The 19,079-nt window shown below is 45.7% G+C and overlaps 1 protein-coding gene and 1 pseudogene across 1 annotated transcript; one reads left to right on the forward strand and one right to left on the reverse strand.

Moving 5' to 3' along the window:
* The first annotated feature begins 1,834 nt into the window (after positions 1-1,834).
* Positions 1,835-3,498, forward strand: LOC127030815 (olfactory receptor 4Q3-like; annotated as a pseudogene).
* A 4,482-nt stretch (positions 3,499-7,980) lies between these two features.
* On the reverse strand, positions 7,981-9,646 carry LOC127030816 (olfactory receptor 1509-like). The gene is made up of 2 exons (XM_050917545.1): positions 8,762-9,646; positions 7,981-8,028 (listed from the first exon to the last, which is right to left on the reverse strand). The coding sequence occupies exons 1-2, from the start codon at positions 9,644-9,646 to the stop codon at positions 7,981-7,983; spliced, it is 933 nt and encodes a 310-aa protein (XP_050773502.1).
* Between the last annotated feature and the right edge of the window lie 9,433 nt (positions 9,647-19,079).

Consider the following 19,079-nt stretch of genomic DNA (forward strand, 5'->3'; position numbering starts at 1 on the left):
TTGTTTGGTCCCTGCATGAGTGAGACAGCTGACCCTGTGGAAGAAAACTCAATCCCAGCTGCACTAAGCAGTTCCCTGGCCAGCAGCCTCTGCAGAGAGGTCAAAGACTGAATGGACCATGGAGACACAACTCTAACCACTAGCCTTCTCTGAACTGAGGCTGGAACCCAGGTGTCCTGGGTTCTATCCCCATCACTGGGAGGGGAGTGGGATCTAGTGGGTTAGAGCAGGGAGAGCTGGGAGCCAGGACTCCTGGGTTCTAGCCTTATCTCTGCTCTCACCGTGAGCATTCTCCCTCCGTGCCTATTGCTTCTTCTTGGGTAAACAAGTGGGACTCCATCCAGCCTAGGATCAGAGTTTTGCTCCCTGCTGCTGGTCACTGTGGGGACCATCTGTGCCCTGAGAAGGTCTCCAGCCCTGGAGGATTCTGAGCTGCCCCTGGAGGGAGTGAAAGCAGCTGAGATCAGAGGTACTGATCCTTGGGCTGGGGTGCAAAGGGGCAGAGCTCTCTGCAGGGCCATTGGGGTGTAATGCTCACCCCCTCCCCAGCTGGGAGCTGAGGCTGGGTTGTATGCCTTATTGCAGGGCACTTTTCCATTGCCCACAGGGGTGGGTATGGGGAGGTGACCCAGGCAGACAGCTCGGCATGGGGCTGGTGGGAGAGGGGCTAGTCAGCATGGCAGTGACTGTATTGTGTGTGTGACTGTGGTTGTGTGTGAATGGGAGCTAGATTCCCCAAGGGATTTTGTCACTTTAGGCACCTAAATACAAGTATCTGGCCTTACAGGGATTTCTGCCCCCCTCCCCAAATGCTTTAGGTGCCTTAACTCAGTGCCTCAGTTTCCCAATAACAGTTCCTTCCATGCCTGTGTTTCAGCCTCTGAGCATATGTGCTGCAGCCACGCTCTAGAGGCCAGCCACCTAAGCCCCCATGTGATGCACAAACTGAGGGGGATACAGACGTTCCGCTGCCAAACTCACCTGAAGAACCCAATCTGCTAGGTGTGCTCTGGGCTTACCTACCAGATCCGGCCCTGCAGGGGAGCCCACACAGCTGCTGGGAACAGTGGGAGGGAGAAAGAAGGAGCTTCCTTATTTCAATCTGGACATTACAATATGCACCTGGGGTGTGGGAAACCATAGATTCAAGTTCCCCTTCCAAGTGAGGGGCAGATGGGGTTTGAACAGGGCTCTGATTTGTCTTAAGTATGGACCGTAGCCACTGGGCTATTGGGGGAGGTCTGCTTAGTCTCTCCTGTTGAAGTTGTTCCACTCTGGCTAAACAATTACAGAGTTACTTGGCCAAAGAGCAAGCTTGGAACTGACTCTATATTCTAGTGGTTAGAGCACTCAGGCTGCCTTGGAGAAACCCAGGAGGCAGCCCCCCTGCCCCAATGACCTTTTAACAGTGGCGAGGCTCCAGACTGGAAGACAGGTAACATTGTGACAATATTTAAAAAGAGTAAATGGGACAGCCAGGGGAAACCTAGGCCTATCAATCTGGACATAAACCCCAGGCAAAATAGTGGACCAGCTGATATGGGCCTTGATTAATAAAGAATTAAAGGAGGGTAATATAATTAAAGCCAATCAACATTGGCTTATAGAAAGTAGGTCTTGTCAAGCTAACTTAATATATTTTTGATGGTCAGTCTTGGCCCTACACTTTTAACATTTTCATCAATGATCTGGAAGAGAACATAAAATCATAATTGATAAAGATTGGGGGAGTGATAAATACTGAAGGGGACAGGTCATAAATTCAGAGTGATCTGGATCGTTTAGTAAACTGGGCACAAACAAACACAATGTGTTTTAATTCAGCTAAATGTAAATGTATACATCTAGGAACAAAGAAGGTAAGCCATATTTACAGGGTAGGGGACTCCATCCTGGGAAGCAGTGACTCTCAAAAATATTTGGGAGCCATGGTAGATAATCAGCCGAATATGGGCTTCCAGTGAGATACTGTGGCCAAAAGGACTAACCAGGTGACTCTCAAGTAGGAATAGAGTGGTTATTTTACTTCTGTATTTGGTAGGGATGGAATATTGTGTCCAGCTCTGGTGCCCACAATTCAAGGAGCATGTTGTCAAGTTAGAGAAGGGTGAGAGAAGAGCCACAAGAATGATTAAAGGATTGGAAAACCTGTCTTAGACTGAGAGACTCAAGGAGCTCAGTCTATTTAGCTTAACAAAGAGAAAGTTATGAGGTGACTTGATCATAGTCTATAGGAACTGACCTGGGGAACAAATATTTGAGCATTTCAATCCATCAGAGAAAAGTGTAACATGACCCAATGGCTGGAAGTTGACGCTAGACACATTTAAAGTGGAAATAAAGTGCAAAATTTTAAAAGCGAGAGCAGTTAACCATTGAACCAAGGGCTGTGGTGGAATCGAACCATTTTTTAAATAAAGATCGGGGGGGGGTCAGGACTCCTGGGTTCTATCACAGTTCTGGGTGGGGTTTGGTGGGTTAGAGCAGGGGCAAGAATGAAAGCCAGAGCTCCTGGATTCCCTCCAATGTGCCGCCTCCCAATCTCATTATTTCCTCTTTTCCAGGCATTGAGCTGATGAATGGTTCAGTGGTCTCACAGTTCACCCTCCAGGGCCTGTCCCACTCCCGCCCTCTCCAGCTTCTCCTCTTTGGCCTGGTCTCAGCCTGCTACACTGTCAGCCTGCTGGGCAACCTCCTTATTGTGGTGACCGTGCGGGTGGACCCCGACCTCCTCCAGTCCCCCATGTACTTCTTCCTGGCCAACCTCTCACTCATCGACATGGCCCTCGGCTCAGTGGCTGCTCCCAAGATGCTCAGCAACTTGCTGAGCCAGGACAGCACCATCTCCTATGGGGGCTGCATGGCCCAGCTTTTCTTCCTTCACTTCCTGGGCAGCTCTGAGATGTTCCTCCTCACACTCATGGCCTACGACCGCTACGTGGCAATCTGCCACCCCCTGAGCTACGCTGAGACCATGCACCACCACCACTGCCTGGGCCTCTTGGCAACCTGCTGGGCTAGAGGCTTGCTCCACTATTCCACCCAGCTGGTGTTGGTGGTGTGGCTGCCATTTTGTGGGCCCAGCAAGCTGGACAATTTCTACTGCGATATACCCCAGGTGGTCAAGTTAGCCTGCAGCGACACCTATGTGATGGAGATACTCATGGTGTCCAACAGTGGCCTGATCTCGCTGGTCTGCTTCCTGGTCTTGCTTGGATCATCTTAGTGACTCTCAGAGGACGCTTTGGTGATGGGGGTGGCAGAAAGGCTTTGTCCACCTGTAGTGCCCACCTGATGGTGGTGAGCCTCATCTTTGAGCCCTGCATCTTCATCTACCTCCGACCTTTCTCCAGCTCGCAGATGGACAAGATGGCCTCCATCTTCTACACCATCATCACGCCAGTGCTGAACCCCATTATCTACACCCTGAGGAACCGAAAGGTCAAGGAAGCCATGAAGCGACTGAGGACTAGGCTTTGGTTCCCTTGTTGGACATAGAAGTCAAATGGGAGCAGAGAGAAAGAGTGATTTATTTATCCATTTATTTATTTATTTTACAAGGATTAGTGTAAAATTCTGCACATGGCATAGGGACCCATGTGAAAAAAATCATGTGGTTTTATGAATGTGTTTGGTTTCTTCTTAGGCAGGTGTCAGGGGGAACAGTGACATATTTTTAATGAGGATTTCTGACAAATTTGTCATGTGACACTGGGATACTTGCACATTTTGGTTTGAGCATTGGCCTGCTAAATCTGGGGTTGTAAGTTCAACTCTTGAGGGGGCCACTTAGGGATCTGGGACAAAAATCAGTACTTGGTCATGCTAGTGAAGGCAGGGAGCTGGACTCAATGACCCTCCAGGGTCCCTTCCAGTCCTATGAGATAGATATAGCTCCATATATATATATATATTTTTCACCCTTTGTGTTTCAGTGTCTTCTCAGTGAGTCTCAAAGGTGAGTGGGTGGAAGATTATATCTTTTTCAGCAGGATTTGTGAAAAAAATTTCATGTGATATCTGGAGCAATGGAAAAAATGTATCTGCCTTTTGGACTCTCTCGGTGTTTTTGGTGTCGTGCTAAGGTTGGTGGTGGAAGGAAATGGTGGGAATGATTTTCACGAGGGTTGGTGCAAAATGTCACATGTAATAATGGGATCAGTGAGGAATTTTTCATGTGGGTTCAGTGCCTTACTTGGTTTTGGTTTGTTTTTAGGAAGGAGTTGGAGGGTCACACAGTAATGGTGAGAAAGATTTGCACAAAGTTAGAAACATGGAGTCATACGTGATCCCTTAATGCTTCGAGTTTATTTCATATAGTAGGTTTGGGCAGTTGCGTTTAAGTTGTTGGCGATGGACAGGGGAATTTGTGAAAAAGATTTTCACAATGATCCATGCATATCCATTCATGCAGCATTCAGCTCCATGTGTTGGTTTCCACAACTTTGCAGGTTCCCTTCAGCTGGGACCCAGTTGCAGTGCATTGTTGGAAAATGGTGGGAAAGATTTCCCTGAAGTTATGTGTGAAATTTCTCACATGGATTCAAGATTCCAGGACTCTCAAAGGAAAAGAAAGCTTTTGGGAAGAACTGGGGAACATATTCTTCAGGAAGATAAATACAACATTTTTCATATGGCTTCAGAAGTTATTATTTTGGCTTCTCCTTATGAAGGATGTGGATGTTAGGGGGAAAGGGTGATTTTTTCCCCACAAGTATCCATGCAAATGTTTCATATGAGCTGGGTGAATAAATGGCAGTTCCAAATATGAGAGCCAGGACATTTTTTTAAAACCAAACAAAACTTAGTTTAAGTAGAACCGGATTTGAAAATTCAAAAACTAATTTTGGCAAACTGAAAATTTTTTAGTTTGGGTTGAACAAAATATTTAATTCAATCTGAAACATGTTATCTCTAGGTGTTTTTAAAGGGCTTGATGTGTAAAGTAGCTGTTGGGGACAGCGGTTACTGCCTGTATATGGGTTAGAGGGGTGGTTAGGCTACTGATGTGGGAGACCTGAGTTCAATTTCTCTCTTTGCCTGATGTGGAGAAAAGATTTAAATTTGAGTCTCTCATCATACCCTGACCTATAGAATTTTTGGATGTGGTGCTTTCTCTAGGTATGTGATTTGATAGCAGCCTTCAACTACCTGAAGGGGGGTTCCAAAGAGGATGGAGCTTGGCTGTTCTCAGTGGTGGCAGATGACCGAACAAGGAGTAATGGTCTCAAGTTGCGGTGGGGGAGATCTAGATTGGATATTAGGAAACACTATTTCATTAGGAGGGTGGTGAAGCTCTAGGAATGGGTTACTTAGGGAGGTGGTGCAATCTCCATCCTTAGAAGTTTTTAAGGTCAGGCTGGGATGATTTAGTTGGGGTTGGTCCTGCTTTGAGCAGGGGGTTGGACTAGATGACCTCCTGAGGTCTCTTCCAACCCTAATCTTCTATGATTTTACATACACTGCAATAAAACACCATAGCTGGCCCACGTGAGCTGACTTGGGCAAGGCTATAAAATTACTGTGTAGCAGGGGTGGGCAAACTATGGCCTGCGGGCTGGATCTGGCCCCTCAGGGCTTTGGATCCGGTTGGCAGGATTGCCCCTCTCAGAAGTGGCCCCCGGGCGGGGGCTAGAGGGCTCCCCGTGCGTCACCCTTGCCTCCAGCCACTGCCCCCCGCAGTTCCCATAGGCCTGAAGCGGTGCGGTGCCGGGGACAGGGCAGGCGTGCAGGGAGCCTGCCCTGGCCCCGGGGCTCACTGCTACCCCCCCGGAGCCACCTTAAGTAAATGGTACCGGGCCAGAGCCGGAACCGCTCGTGCACCTTGCACCCCTCCTGCACCCCAAATCCCTTCCCTGAGCCCCCTCATACACCCTGCATCCCTACTGCACACAAATCCCCTGCCCTGAGCCCCCTCATACATCCCGAATCCCTGTGCACTCCAACCGCTGCCCTGAGCCCCTTCCCACAGTCCACACCCCTGCCCTGATCCCCTTCCTGCACTCCGCACTCCTCCTGCACCCCAACCTCTTTCCCTGAGCCCCCTCATACATCCCACACCCCTCCTGTGCTCCAATCCCTTGCCCTGTGCCCCTGTCTGCATACCACACCCCCTCCCACAGCTCGCACTCCCTGCCCTGGCCCTGCATACAATTTCCCCACCCAGATGTGGCGCTTGGCCCAAAAAGTTTGCTCACTCCTGGTGTTGATGTTTTAACTCGGGCTCTGGGATCTTCCCTTATCTTCATATCCTTTCTCTTCCTGAAAAATGCACGATATGTGAATTTGACACAAATCGGTGAATAGTTTTGGACAATTTCTGCCCCTCCGCACCAACCCTCCAGAACTTAGACAACATTCACAAAATAGCCAGAAAAGTTGCTGAGTATCCTACTGCTTAGAAACGAGATGGCTCCTTCTCTGGCTGTATAGTTTTGGTGCCCTGAAAAGTGCATTTTTCAGTGAATTTACCAGTTGCCAAAATTCTTTTGCCCAGGTCTGTTCAGGACCCATCAATGTTTTGGGTTTTTTATGATGGAAGAGTTGGGAGCTGGTTTGAGGGTGCTGGCAAGTTAAAAACAATTTAATGGGAATGGTGCAAAAATGTTCATGACTGATGTGTATCCATCCCTGCCTCCATCCACCTTCCAGTCCCCTATCTTGTTTATCTCTGTACAGCCTTTTGGAGGGTGGGTTTTAGCAGGGCTTTATTTGAAACATGTCAATGTATAAAGTAAGACGTACTGTAAATAGTTTATTTCAATATTTTTTAAGATTAATAAATGGATACACACACACACATCTGAGTGTGGAAATTTGCACACTCATATTACTGAGCATGGCTAGAGTATCTGCACTTGCAAATCAGGTCACAGAGAGTGTATCTATCTCCTTAGCCAGCTGTGTAGCTTGTCCCTTTCCAATGGCTGGTGCACATGGAGGATAAAATCCTACAATTACTATTTCCTGAGGGAATTGCTCCTGTAGCTGAAGTGGGAGTGGGTCATGGAAAAGTGCTGCAGGCCCAAGCTCAAGCTGAGATGATGTCCCTGTTATGGATGCCAGCGGAATGCTGTCATTCTACATTCATAGCTAAAATCTTCAAAGCTACTTACAGATATACGCATCCAATTTCCATTAATTTGAAGGGGCATCCAAAGTTTGAAAATCTACAACAACACTGCACCTTCTACCTAGGGCAAGATGGGTATTTCCAAAGCTGTTTTAAAGGTGGGGAAACTGAGGCACAAGCAGGGAAATGGCATTGTCACTCAATGAGTCAATGGAAGACCTAGGAATAGAACCTTGGAGGAGTTCTGACTCCCAGCCCTGCCCACTCTGACCTGTCAGCCCCTACTCCCTCACAGACCTGGGGATAGAACCAGGAGTCCTGGCTCCCCTTCCTCCCACCCCTGCTGTAACCACTAGTTCTTATTCCCTTTCCAGAGCCAGGGATAGAACCCAGGAGTCCTGACTCCTGCCACTCTAACCCACTCTGATGCACTTCTCTCCCAGAGCTAGGGACAGAACCCAGCAGTCCTGAACTTAGGGACACCTTCTGTTTAATGAGGTTACCTAGGATCACCAAGGTTTTGTCCCAGTTCCAGGCCATTTAGCCAGTTGTTCAGCTCCTCCTTTTCATGTACATAGTACCTGGGCCCCAGCTGCCCCTGTGCTGGGATCCAGAGTGGTGTCTCTGTTGGGTTGGGCAGTTATCGCTCTATATCCGTCTGCCACCCCACTCCCTGAAGCACAGCACCCCCTTCCCCCCCGCCCTGAGCACCATGCTGGGGTATTGAGGCAGCATGGGCAGAGTGCCCCGTACTGACCCCCCATCCTGCTTCCTGCAGCAGAGCGCCCCCTAGCAGTATAATGGGGCATTGCAGTTCTGCCAGGAACTAGGGGGTGCTGTGCTGCAGGGAGCAGGGCAGAGGGCTCAGTAGGGCTGGTGTCTCCTCAGAAAGAGCACTGACTCCAAAGCTACCTCGGGGTGCTAAAGGGAGCTGTGCTGGAGTCATCAGAGACCATCTGATGATTGCTTTGGAGGGGCATTAAGTTAGATCCAGTGTCCTCGTTAAGGTCTGTTTTCTTTGCGGTCAGCAGCAGGAGGAGAAAATGCAGAAAACACAATTCTTGTTATCATTTATTAATTCACAAAGCTCCACAGAGTGCCAATTGGTAACTGAGGCCATACCCTCAAAGGTACTTAAGTGCCTAACTGAAACCAATGGGAATTAGGCACCTCCATGCCTCTGAGGAGATGGGCCTAAGTCTATCTGCATTTCCAGTCTTAAATTGCTGTGTAGCCACTTTCCACATGGTCACTGTTGTCCAGTTGCCCCACTCCAAGTGAGCCATCCCCATGTGGCGTTCTGTGAGGATGTTACCCAGCTGCTTTGCTCCAGAGTTAGCTGCATCTCAGATTTGAGTGAGCCATCCCCAAGTGGTGTTGCTGTGTGGATGTTACCCAGCTGCCCCACCCTAGAGTTAGCTGCATCTCAGCTTTCGGTGAGCCATCTCCAAGTGGTGTTGCTGTGTGGCTGTTAACCAGCTTCCCAGCCCCACAGCTGTCTGCATCCCAGCACTGAGAGAGCCAACCCTATGCAGCATTGTTGCACAGCTCTTACCCGGTTGCCCCACCCCAGAGCTGGCTTTACCCCAGCAGGTGCATGAAGCTTTAAGGCCAAGGCACTAAACTGCAGAACAACAGCAAAGTGGCAAGCCACTCATAGAGGCCCTTGAGTCACTTCTCTGCTCTCACCTGCTTGCCCCACAGCTGCCTCATGGCTCCCTTCATCTCTGTGTTCCTCAGGGTGTAGATCAGTGGGTTGAGCACGGGTGTCACCACAGTGGCCAGCAGCGACACCACCTTGTCAGCCGGGATGGTGGAGAAGGGCCGAGTATAGATGAAGATGCAGGGTCCAAAAAAGATGGCCACCACCATCAGATGGGCCGTGCAGGTGGACAGGGCCTTGCGCCTGCCCTCAGCAGAGCGGCGCCGCAAGGTGGCCAAGATGACCCCGTAGGAGACCAGCAACACCAGGAAGCAGCTCAGGGAGATGGCCCCAGTGTTGGACACCACCAGGATCTCCATTAGGGATGTGTCAGAGCAGGCAACGCCTAGCAGTGGGGCCACATCACAGAAATAGTGGTCGATGCGGTTGGGGCCACAGTAGGGCAATGTGGCAGCCAGTAGGGTCTGTACCAAAGAGTGGGCCAGGGCCCCCATCCAGGAGCCAACCACCAGCCCGGCGCAGGTGCGGCAGCCCATGATGGTCGTGTAGTGCAGAGGCTGGCAGATGGCCACGTATCGGTCGTAGGCCATGGCGGTGAGGAGGAATATCTCGGTGCAGCCCAAGAAGTGAAGGAAGAAGAGTTGGCCCAGACACTCGCCCAAGGGGATGGTGGCATGGCCAGAGAGCAGTCCCAGGGCCATCCGGGGGGTGGTGACCGAGGTGTAGCACAGGTCCACCAGGGAGAGGTTGCCTAGGAGGTAGTACATGGGGGAAGCGGCCAGGCGTGGCTCAGCGCGGATGGTCAGGATGATGGACAGGTTCCCCAGCAGCACAGCTGCATAGGAGAGGAGGAGAAGGCTGGCCAAAGCCAGGCTAAAGACCCGGGGCTGTGAGAGGCCCAGCAAGACCATCTCACCCACTGCACTTGTGTTGCTAGGTCTCAGTGGGTCATTGGATCTGCACAGAGAAAAGAGCAAAATGCCGTCCTATTGGATGTTGGCCGGTCTCCCTGTTGGCCCAGTCATGAGGTCTACAGGGCCTGGCAGGACAGACGATTCCCCTGACCTTTGCTAGGGAACCAACTAGACAGCCTTTGGTAAGAGCTCCAGACACCTCAGGGGTGCGACAGTGTGACAACCTAGAGACAAAGAGAACTAAACACTGGCAGAAGGTCAGAGCTTAGACAGAGAGATAGTGCTTAGAGAGATAGAGGCTAGATAAAGGAATTGATTAATGGGTAGAGAGATCCTTCATGCATCTATCCATGTGCATACTTCCATCATTCCATCCATCCACCCACATCTACCCAGTTGTCTATCCTTTCATCCATCTACATATATCCATTCGTTCATCCGTCTATATCTATCCATCCATCCATCTGCAACCATCCAGTCATTCATACACTATTTTCCTTACTTCCTGCATTTAAACTTCACCCTCACCCTTTTAAAACAAATATATACACACATAGAGCTAAGTTTGATATCTTACAGAGTGAAATTTGCTGAATCCATGGTGCTGAGATGGCAATTTCTTTCCACTGCAGAACTCTGCAATATAGATAAAGATTTTGCTTTTCGGGTATGAATGCTTAAGTAATTAAAGCATTTACTCTCCTACATTAATTAATACCAGGTCTTAGTCAACCCTGAAGTTGCAGAAGAGCAAATAGCCACCAACACTGACAGATAGATCGATCGATAGATGAACAGCTCCTTAATGCTATCATTGCAGCTATCAATAATGAACAACTAGCAATTATGTGTAGCGAAAAAAAACCCTATGTAATCACTAAATATTTCAATTGGAGTAACATAAGCTATGGTCTAAATAATAAGATGGATGAACTAGAGTGCCTTGTGATAAAGGAGGATTTTGATATAATAGGCATGACAGCAACCTGGTAGATTGAGAGCAATCAATGGGACACAATCATTCCGGGGTACAAAATATATCGGAAGGATAGAACAGGTCGGGCGGGGGTTTGGAGGGAGTGGCACTATATGTGAAAGAAAATGTAGATTCAAATGAAGTAAAAATCTTAGGCGAATCCACACGTTCCATAGAATCTCTATGGGTAGAAATTTCATGCTCTAATAAAAATATAACATTAGGGTTCTATTATTGACCACCTGACCAGGACAGTAACAATGACGATGAAATGCTAAGGGAAATTAGAAAGGCTATCAAAATTAAGAACCCAATAATAGTGGGGAATTTCAATTATCCCCATATTGACTGGGAACATTTCACTTCAGGATGAAATGCAGAAATAAAATTTCTCGATACTTTAAATGACTGCTTTATGGAGCAGCTGGTACTGAAACCCACAAGGGGAGAGACAACTCTGGATTTAATCCTGAGTGGAGCACAGGAGCTGGTCCAAGAGGTAACTATAGCAGGACCTCTTGCAAATAGTGACCATAACACAAGAGCATTCAACATTCCTGTGGTGGGAAGAACATCTCAATGGTCCAACACTGTGGCATTTAATTTCAAAAGGGGGAACTATGCAAAAATGAGGGGGTTAGTTAAACAGAAGTTAAAAGATACAGTGACTAAAGTGAAATCCCTGCAAGCTGCATCAGCGCTTTTTAAAGACACCATAATAGACTCCCAACTTTAATGTATACCCCAAATTAAGAAACACAGTAAAAGAACTAAAATAGAGCCACCATAGCTTAACCACCATGTAAAAGAAGCAGTGAGAGATAAAAATACTTCCTTTAAAAAGTGGATGTCAAATCCTAGTGAGGCAAATAGAAAGGAGCATAAACACTGCCAAATTAAGTGCAAGAGTGTAATAAGAAAAGCCAAAGAGGAGTTTGAAGAATGGCTAGCCAAAAACTCCAAAGGTAATAACAAAATGTTTTTTAAGTCCATCAGAAGCAGGAAGCCTGCTAAACAACCAATGGGGCCCCTTGATGATCGAGATACAAAAGGAGCACTTAAAGACGATAAAGTCATTGCAGAGAAAGTAAGCGGATTCCTTGCTTCAGTCTTCATGGCTGAGGATGTTAGGGAGATTCCCAAACCTGACCTGGCTTTTGTAGGTGACAAATCTGAGGAACTGTCACAGACTGAAGTGTCACTAGAGGAAGTTTTGGAATTAATTGATAAACTCAACATTAACAAGTCACCGGGACCAGATGGCATTCACCCAAGAGTTCTGAAAGAACTCAAATGTGAAGTTGCAGAACTATTAACTAAGATTTGTAACCTGTTCTTTAAATCAGCTTCGGTACCCAATATCTATCTATCGTGCATTAAAAGGGCCAATTTACAATGTGCAAGCAGAATAAAATCCAGACCAATGATCGATCGATCAATCTAATCTATCTATCTATCATGCGTTAAAAAGGCCAGTTGCACAATGCTGAAAATAATCATAAGTCAAATCAGCTGGGAGAAAGAATGAACATAAAAAAATGTGACTGATCACAGGGTATTGTTTAAGAATATTTTACTAAATGCCCAAAAGACCACAAGCTCACAACTGAAACAGAAGCCCACAGTCATGATAAAATAAGAGCCTGGCTTACAGGGGAAGCACAAGCAACTTTAAAAAAATAATAACTCCCTCACTGAAAAGCAACTATATATGACAAAAATTTTACCTGTGTACTTGGCACAGGTGCAGCTGCTGCTGGAATATGGTGTCCACTTCTGGTGCCAACAAGTTGAGAAAATTGGAGGGGGTTCAGAGAAGAGCCATCAATGTTTGGAACACATGCCTGAGATACAAGGAGAGAGAGTGAGCGAGCGTGAGAGAGGGGTATGGCGAGACATAGATCCGTTTGTATGAGGTTCTACCCTGCTATGTAGTTGCTCTTAGCTTCTGCAGAGGTAAGCAGGCTGGGTGAAGAGAGGAGGGGATTTAACCCATTGTATGCCAGTGTATCTGGTAATATCCTGATGGAAGAAGCAGCCATGGGCTCTTTCTACTGATGTGCAGGCAGAAGATCTTCAAAACAGCACAAATCAAATTCTCTCTCTCCTGAGGCTGATGCGCTGGCTGAGCTATTTCATGTGGGTGAGATTAGCGTGCAGGGATGGACTCTCCCGAAGGTTTGCACACCAGCACTAAGTTTAGAAATGCTGATCACAAACAATAACACACCCCACAGTTCACTAGGGTTTTTAAGCTGGATTGTATTATGCTTAATAGAGGAGCAAGACATCTTTGCATTGATCAGATGAGAGGGTATTGACCCAAGGAGGAGAACTCAGGCATCTTGAATCCCAGGTCCCTGATCTAACCCACTAGACTACACTCTTTTCCAATAGCTGTGCATAGAACCCAGGAGTCCTGACTCCCAGCCCTCTTCCTCTAACCCATTAGATCCTGCTCTTCTTCCACCCCACAGCTGTGGGCGTGCGGGGGTAGAACCCAGGAGTCCTGACTCTCATTCCGTAAGGAGAACTTGAATAGAATAGAAAAGAATTATTAAAGTGTCAAGAGGAATCAGACCCAAAGAGATATGTTTCCTGAAACATAAGTACTGCCTGTCCTATAACAGTCCTTAGTGCTTGGGAGAGGGACTAGAAATCTGGACTCATGGGAGGGAAGTGTGGTCTGGTGGGTGGGGAGGTAGAGTTGATCTAATTTCTCTGTGTCTCATTGTTCCATCTCTGAAATGGGACTAATAATACAACCGGCTGGGAACTTTCGGTTAGTTGGGGTTTCTTACTGTTACTGTAATACAAATATTAATAACAACATTTGAGATGCAATAACAGAGGACTTGTATGCAATCTTAAGTAATATTTTACTCCTACTTTAAGAATCCTTCATGCTGATGAAGGTCAAAATCTGAAGAGTTGGGTGGCTGAATCTGTAAATCAGAGATCTTTTCTCCAAAGTTTATGTCAGACTTTTGAGTTATACAGCAATGTGTTAGCATCGGTCTGTCACTCAATAGAAGGGGCGTGAAGCAGTGAATCTTTAACAGAGGCAGATTTCCTCCCCTCTGTGTGTCAGATGTCTGAGTAAAATATGTGGTGAGAAAAACAACTGAACAACAACAAAAACACAAGTGAACAAACAGAGTGGGTCCTTGGGGAGGTGGGTGGAAAGAGGTGGATCAAGGGCAGGGCCTCAAGGTAAGGGGTGGAGTGGGGGGAGGGTCTTGGGGCAGAGTGGGGATAGAGCACCCAGCAGGAAAAATAAAAATCAGCATGTTGTGGTCCTGCCAATCTACATAATGGCATCAGGACATTATTTAATGCTTGCTTTTGTGACTGCTGGATTTTCCAAGGGGCCCAAGGGAACTAAGAGTGGCCAGTGCTAATTTTGGCTGGGAATTCCAAGGAATCATAAGGGATTATATTAAATTTGGACACCTAATTTCCTTTGGCTCCTTGAAAATCCCAGGTATGTGTGAGTTGTTCCAGTCATCCCCTCTAATGGGCCCGGCCTTGCAATGGCCATCACTGGATGCCATCAGCCATTGTGTTGCTGTGACAGTCCGACACTATCTCGCAATGTGCTAGACAAACCCTATGGAATTAAGACAAACGCTTATTGACTTAGCTTTAATATCTTCCATTGCATTAAAATACAGTAGTGTGTATGCTGTGGTGGAATTGTGTGTTGCTCTTCTAGGATCTCATGTAATTCCTCTGTTCTCAGCCCTTGGAGACCATCCCCGGAGAGGTTCAGATACACTAGTTCAAATTGGATTCTCCAGGGACCAGCAGACAAATAGGATTTTTGGATAAATAGCCTGGTTTTAAACTGGCTCAGGGCCTTCTTCCTGATCCAGCAAATGGACAGGACCCATGGTCCCTGGAGGGCCCCAATTCTTAGGGTAAGGTTGGAAGGACTGGGTCTACTGATGCTTCATATATGCCTGGAAGCTTGTTCTGAGCTGAAGCTGTGATGAATTTGAATCCACAAGGAAACCCCTTGGATGGGGTTTGGAAGGATTGCTCCAGCCAGAGCCCCTGATGGAGTCGGGGTGATCTCTGATAAGCTTATAGCATAAGCTTGGGTTCTTTTATTGTTTTTAATATATACACCTCTACCCCGATATAATGAGATCCAATATAACACAAATTAGGCTATAACATGGTAAAGCAGAGCTACGGATGGGGGTCGGGGGGGGGGGGAGCTGCACACTCCAGTGGATCAAAACTAGGAGTTGTTAAAAAAGTTTTACTCAGTTGCCAAAAAAGCCACCATTTCCCATTTTTGAAAGAAGAAAACATTCGTCAAAAGCCTCATCTTGCCTCAAAGGGGCAGTGAAAGTTGCTGTTAAAACAGAAACAAAAATGTAAGCATAACAAATGAAAACAAGGCAGTAGATAATGAATACATATTAGAATTGTCATTACAGTCATCCAGGAGACTCCATCTTCCCTATAAATCTTTTCCTTCAGGATTGCCTCATCGAAAGCTACTGGCTGGTGCCTCCTGTTCACCATACACAGCACCTTTTTCTCCACCTTCACAATGAACATGAGTCTGGTTCTCAGTAGGCAATGATTGCTACCCATATTGAATGATGGCACTACTGAAATATCCTGCATGATGCATCGTCTCTCGATCAGAAAGTAATCGATTTCAAGGAATGGTCTTCGAAAATTGTCTCATGCCATTTGAAGTCATCATGTATCGGGGTGCTTTATCTCTGATTGAACCGAAACAGCACCCTGAAATTCATCCAGATCTATGATCCCACAAGTGCATGCAAAAATGATGATGTGAATCAAGCAATGTCTCGTCCTGTTAAATAGTACAACAGTCCATCAAGCTTACATACACAGGCTAGAAAAACCGTTTAGCCTGGTACCAGTACTTCTCCAAGTCCAGTCTTCTTTCCTCAGGTGTTTCCAACTGTTCTCTTGTGTGGGGAGTGGGCTACTGTGGTGATGTCACTTTCTCCCTTTATAGTTTATTCCATATGGAAGAAATCCCTTGGTTTCAAGCCAATTTCCCAGCCCAGTTTATGGAAAAATATAGATACCAAAATGGAGTTCAGCATCATATGATCTCGTCACAAGCCCTTGCCTGCTACCAATGAGACATGACAGGCATTGTCAATAGGCTGACTGAAGCATCCACAGGTGAGGCTAAGCTCTTCCATGGTCCATTGTCTTTGTTGCTGGTCCATTAGTACAGTTGTATCTGAAAGGCTAGTGGTGGGTTTTTCCAACTTCACAACATCTTTCAGTAGCACACAAAACTTCATAACTTCATGTACAATGACAGCACATACAATCCAACAGGATATTTATGTTCAATAGATCAAGACTTTTAGAATTATACCTCAGAAGGCATCTTTTGTACAAACCATATCATAATTATATGACAATGGTGAATGTGGGGGTGCCAGGGTGTTGCTTTGGGGCACAGAGTGTTACAGTCTCCCTATGCCTGAGGGGAGAAAGTATTTATACAGGGGTGTCCCAACTCTTGGAAGTGTGGCCAAACCACTGACCTGTGTAATATTCTAATGTAGACCTCCCTCAGTCTCTACGGTTGAAGCTGCTCCACTGTCACTGAAGCAGGAAAACTAGACTAGACTCCAGGTCTCCCATCTCAGAGATGAAGCCCCAAACCATCAAGCTATCAAATCATCCATATTGACAGTTTCTTTCTGGGCCAGTGACTCTTCATTTATTTAGCGCACAGTGGAACAGCTTCAACAGGAGAGCTGTCCATTGGAATATCCCATATCTCAGTGGTTAGCACACTGACCTGAAAGGTGTGAGAGACCCTGGCTCAGATCTTTGTTTTTCCTTTCAGGGAGAGCAGGGAGTTGAACCTTGTTATGAAAACTGGGGCTAAAAATTTACCCTAACTTTGACCATAACTGTAAAAATTATATGAAAGTTCATAAGATATCACAATAACCTATAATAACAAACTCTGATGGGAGAAGGTTTGAAAGGGAGACAGAAAGACTGAATTAGTCTAAACAAAAAGCTCTTGTTGATATGTCACGGACTGCTGAAATCATGCTTTCTAAAAACAAGAGATATGGAGCCATAAATTACTGAACCAAAATTGGTGTGTTGGATATTAGGCCTAATTGGTGGACAAAATAATAAAAGGATGGGCTATTCCACCCATTGTTCTCCTTTCTGAGTCCTTAAAGAAGGTGGAGGTAAGGAAGAATGGACACAGGCTACTGGAGCAAGCGTCATCATCATAGTTGTCACCCCTACTATCTTCTGGGACCTTGGGCTTCCTTTGTCCTCATCCTGAGAGATGTCTGGACCAGACCAGGCCAGAGAAAGGGACACAGATGAGTCCAACACCTCAACCAGCTCCAGATGAATCCCATAGGTTATCTGCATTGAAAGGACATTAACAGAGCAGCAATAAAAATACCTCCAGCTCATCTCAACCAACTTCTTTTATTTTACTGAAAAGGACAGTTATTACCATCTTTGATACCATCTGCGAGACTGTCAAACAAGAGGTGTTTTTTTCTTCTTCTATAAACTCTCCTCAGCTAAAGGGAAAGGGAACAAGAGATGCTGTTAAAATGAAAGCTTTATTTAATACTTTATGCTGAGCATGCCTATTGGATCAGGTCCTGCACACTAAATAGGTCTTTGCCTGCCTATCTTATGACAGTTCACCTATCATACTGGGGCTTATGTGAGAGTTAAGTGTCTGAACTCCTAGACTGAGCCAGGACTGCCCATACCCAGTGGCAGAAACAGAGATGCCTAGGGAAATTTGACCTGAAAACATAGGCTCCAAGTTTTTGACCAGAGTTTTGAGTTGCAGTGAATGCTAAAACAAGGATTTAGGTGACTGAGTCATGTTGTGAGTCACTTAAGCACCTGGATCCTTAACTGTAGATCTTCATGTCTGGAAACTTTAGCCTAAGGAAATTTCCCCAGATAACAAAAAGAATGTAGCCACCATCTGTTGGCACAGATATAGATCTGCTGACAGAGAAATAAACATCTAGTGAAAGAAACATTTATTCTTTATTATATACACTTAAAAGTCCGAAATGAAGTCAGGAGTCCATTCTCCTAGTCATTGTATATACATATTTTATATATTCCAAAAACCTTCTAATCTAAGATTTATCAAAGACATTTAGGGCAGTTAAGTGCCCAACTGCTATTGAAAATAAATTAGATTTTGTGGATGCATACATTTTGGGGTCAGAAAGAATCGTTAAAATCATCTACTTCTGACCAACTTCAAAGCACAAACTAGAGATTTTCACGCAGAAATTCCTTCACTGAGCTTATTACTTGTGGTTAAGATAGAGCATATAACTGTAAAAAGAGCTGAGTGCTTAACTCCCTTAGAGTCCTTAAAAAATACCAGTCCAAATAAATAAGAAAGAAAGGAAAGATGATTGTCACCATTGTAAAGATGGGTAAACCAAGGCACAGAAGGTATTTGGGTACTTGGAGGGATTTTCAATAGCATCCAGGTGCCTAAATCTCATTGGTTCCAATGGGTGTTTGGCACCTAGTTACTTTTGAAATCCCACTAGATGCCTAAATACCTTTACAAATCTGCCTGAGTGACTTGTTCAAAGACACAAAGAGGATCTGCTTCAGATGGATAGAATTTGAGGTAAGGTTTTCAGAGCTTCACTCCAGTACTTTAACCACAACCCCAGGTATGTTCCTTCTCAGGTTCAAAGCACTGGAAGATATGCTGTAGACTTCAATGAAAAGAAAGCTCAAGGCCTTGATGGTGAAATACCACTAACTTTTTAACAATGTCCACTGGGAAACCTTAGAAAGTTACATGATCAAGGTTGTTACCATTTAAAATTAGGTAGGAGAAAGCACATGAGGATTCTGTAGGAAACAATCCTTCTACTGAGTCAAGAGAATGGGCAAGATACTCAAGGGAGTCTAAATCATCACTTATGTCTGTGGGTCTGTAATTTATAAATGCTCCTTGGATCAACTTTTTGCAGATTAAGCAGAACAAGTATCCTGCAGCAATCTGTATCATCAGAAAGGTGAGGAGACCAATTAGAACATCTCCAAGACTTGAGAGAATGGACAACCAGCAGAAGTTTTCAGAAACTGAATTTTTCAAGGTCTGTTTTCTTCTGCAGATCTGCTGCCTCATGGAAAGCGCATGATGAATGGAGCAGGTAGGTAAGTGCATATCAGAAAGAAACAACTTTTTTAATATCGGGATACGTGACACCCAGCATGAAAACACCTAGGTGCAGAACAGTGTCTATCCTTTCTCTGTGAAAAGAACAGACAGTAGTTAATATTTCATTTATAGTTTCATTGACAAAAAAAGTACAGCGTGGGATGAAAAATAATAGATTTGAAGAAGGAGTACAAGTGCAGTTCATAATTTTGCAGAGAATATGTATTTAAGAACCCAGTCATGCA

This window comes from Gopherus flavomarginatus, chromosome 11, assembly GCF_025201925.1.
Source record: "Gopherus flavomarginatus isolate rGopFla2 chromosome 11, rGopFla2.mat.asm, whole genome shotgun sequence".
NCBI classification, from domain to species: Eukaryota; Metazoa; Chordata; order Testudines; family Testudinidae; genus Gopherus; species Gopherus flavomarginatus.

Excerpts from the sequence above, each read along its gene's own strand:
- LOC127030816 (XM_050917545.1), bottom strand. The coding sequence starts at position 9,646 with ATGGTCTTGCTGGGCCTCTCACAGCCCCGGGTCTTTAGCCTGGCTTTG. Across the intron at positions 8,029-8,761 it reads GGCAGCTGTGGGGCAAGCAG|ATGGTCTCTGATGACTCCAG; the intron begins GTGAGAGCAGAG and ends AGCAATCATCAG.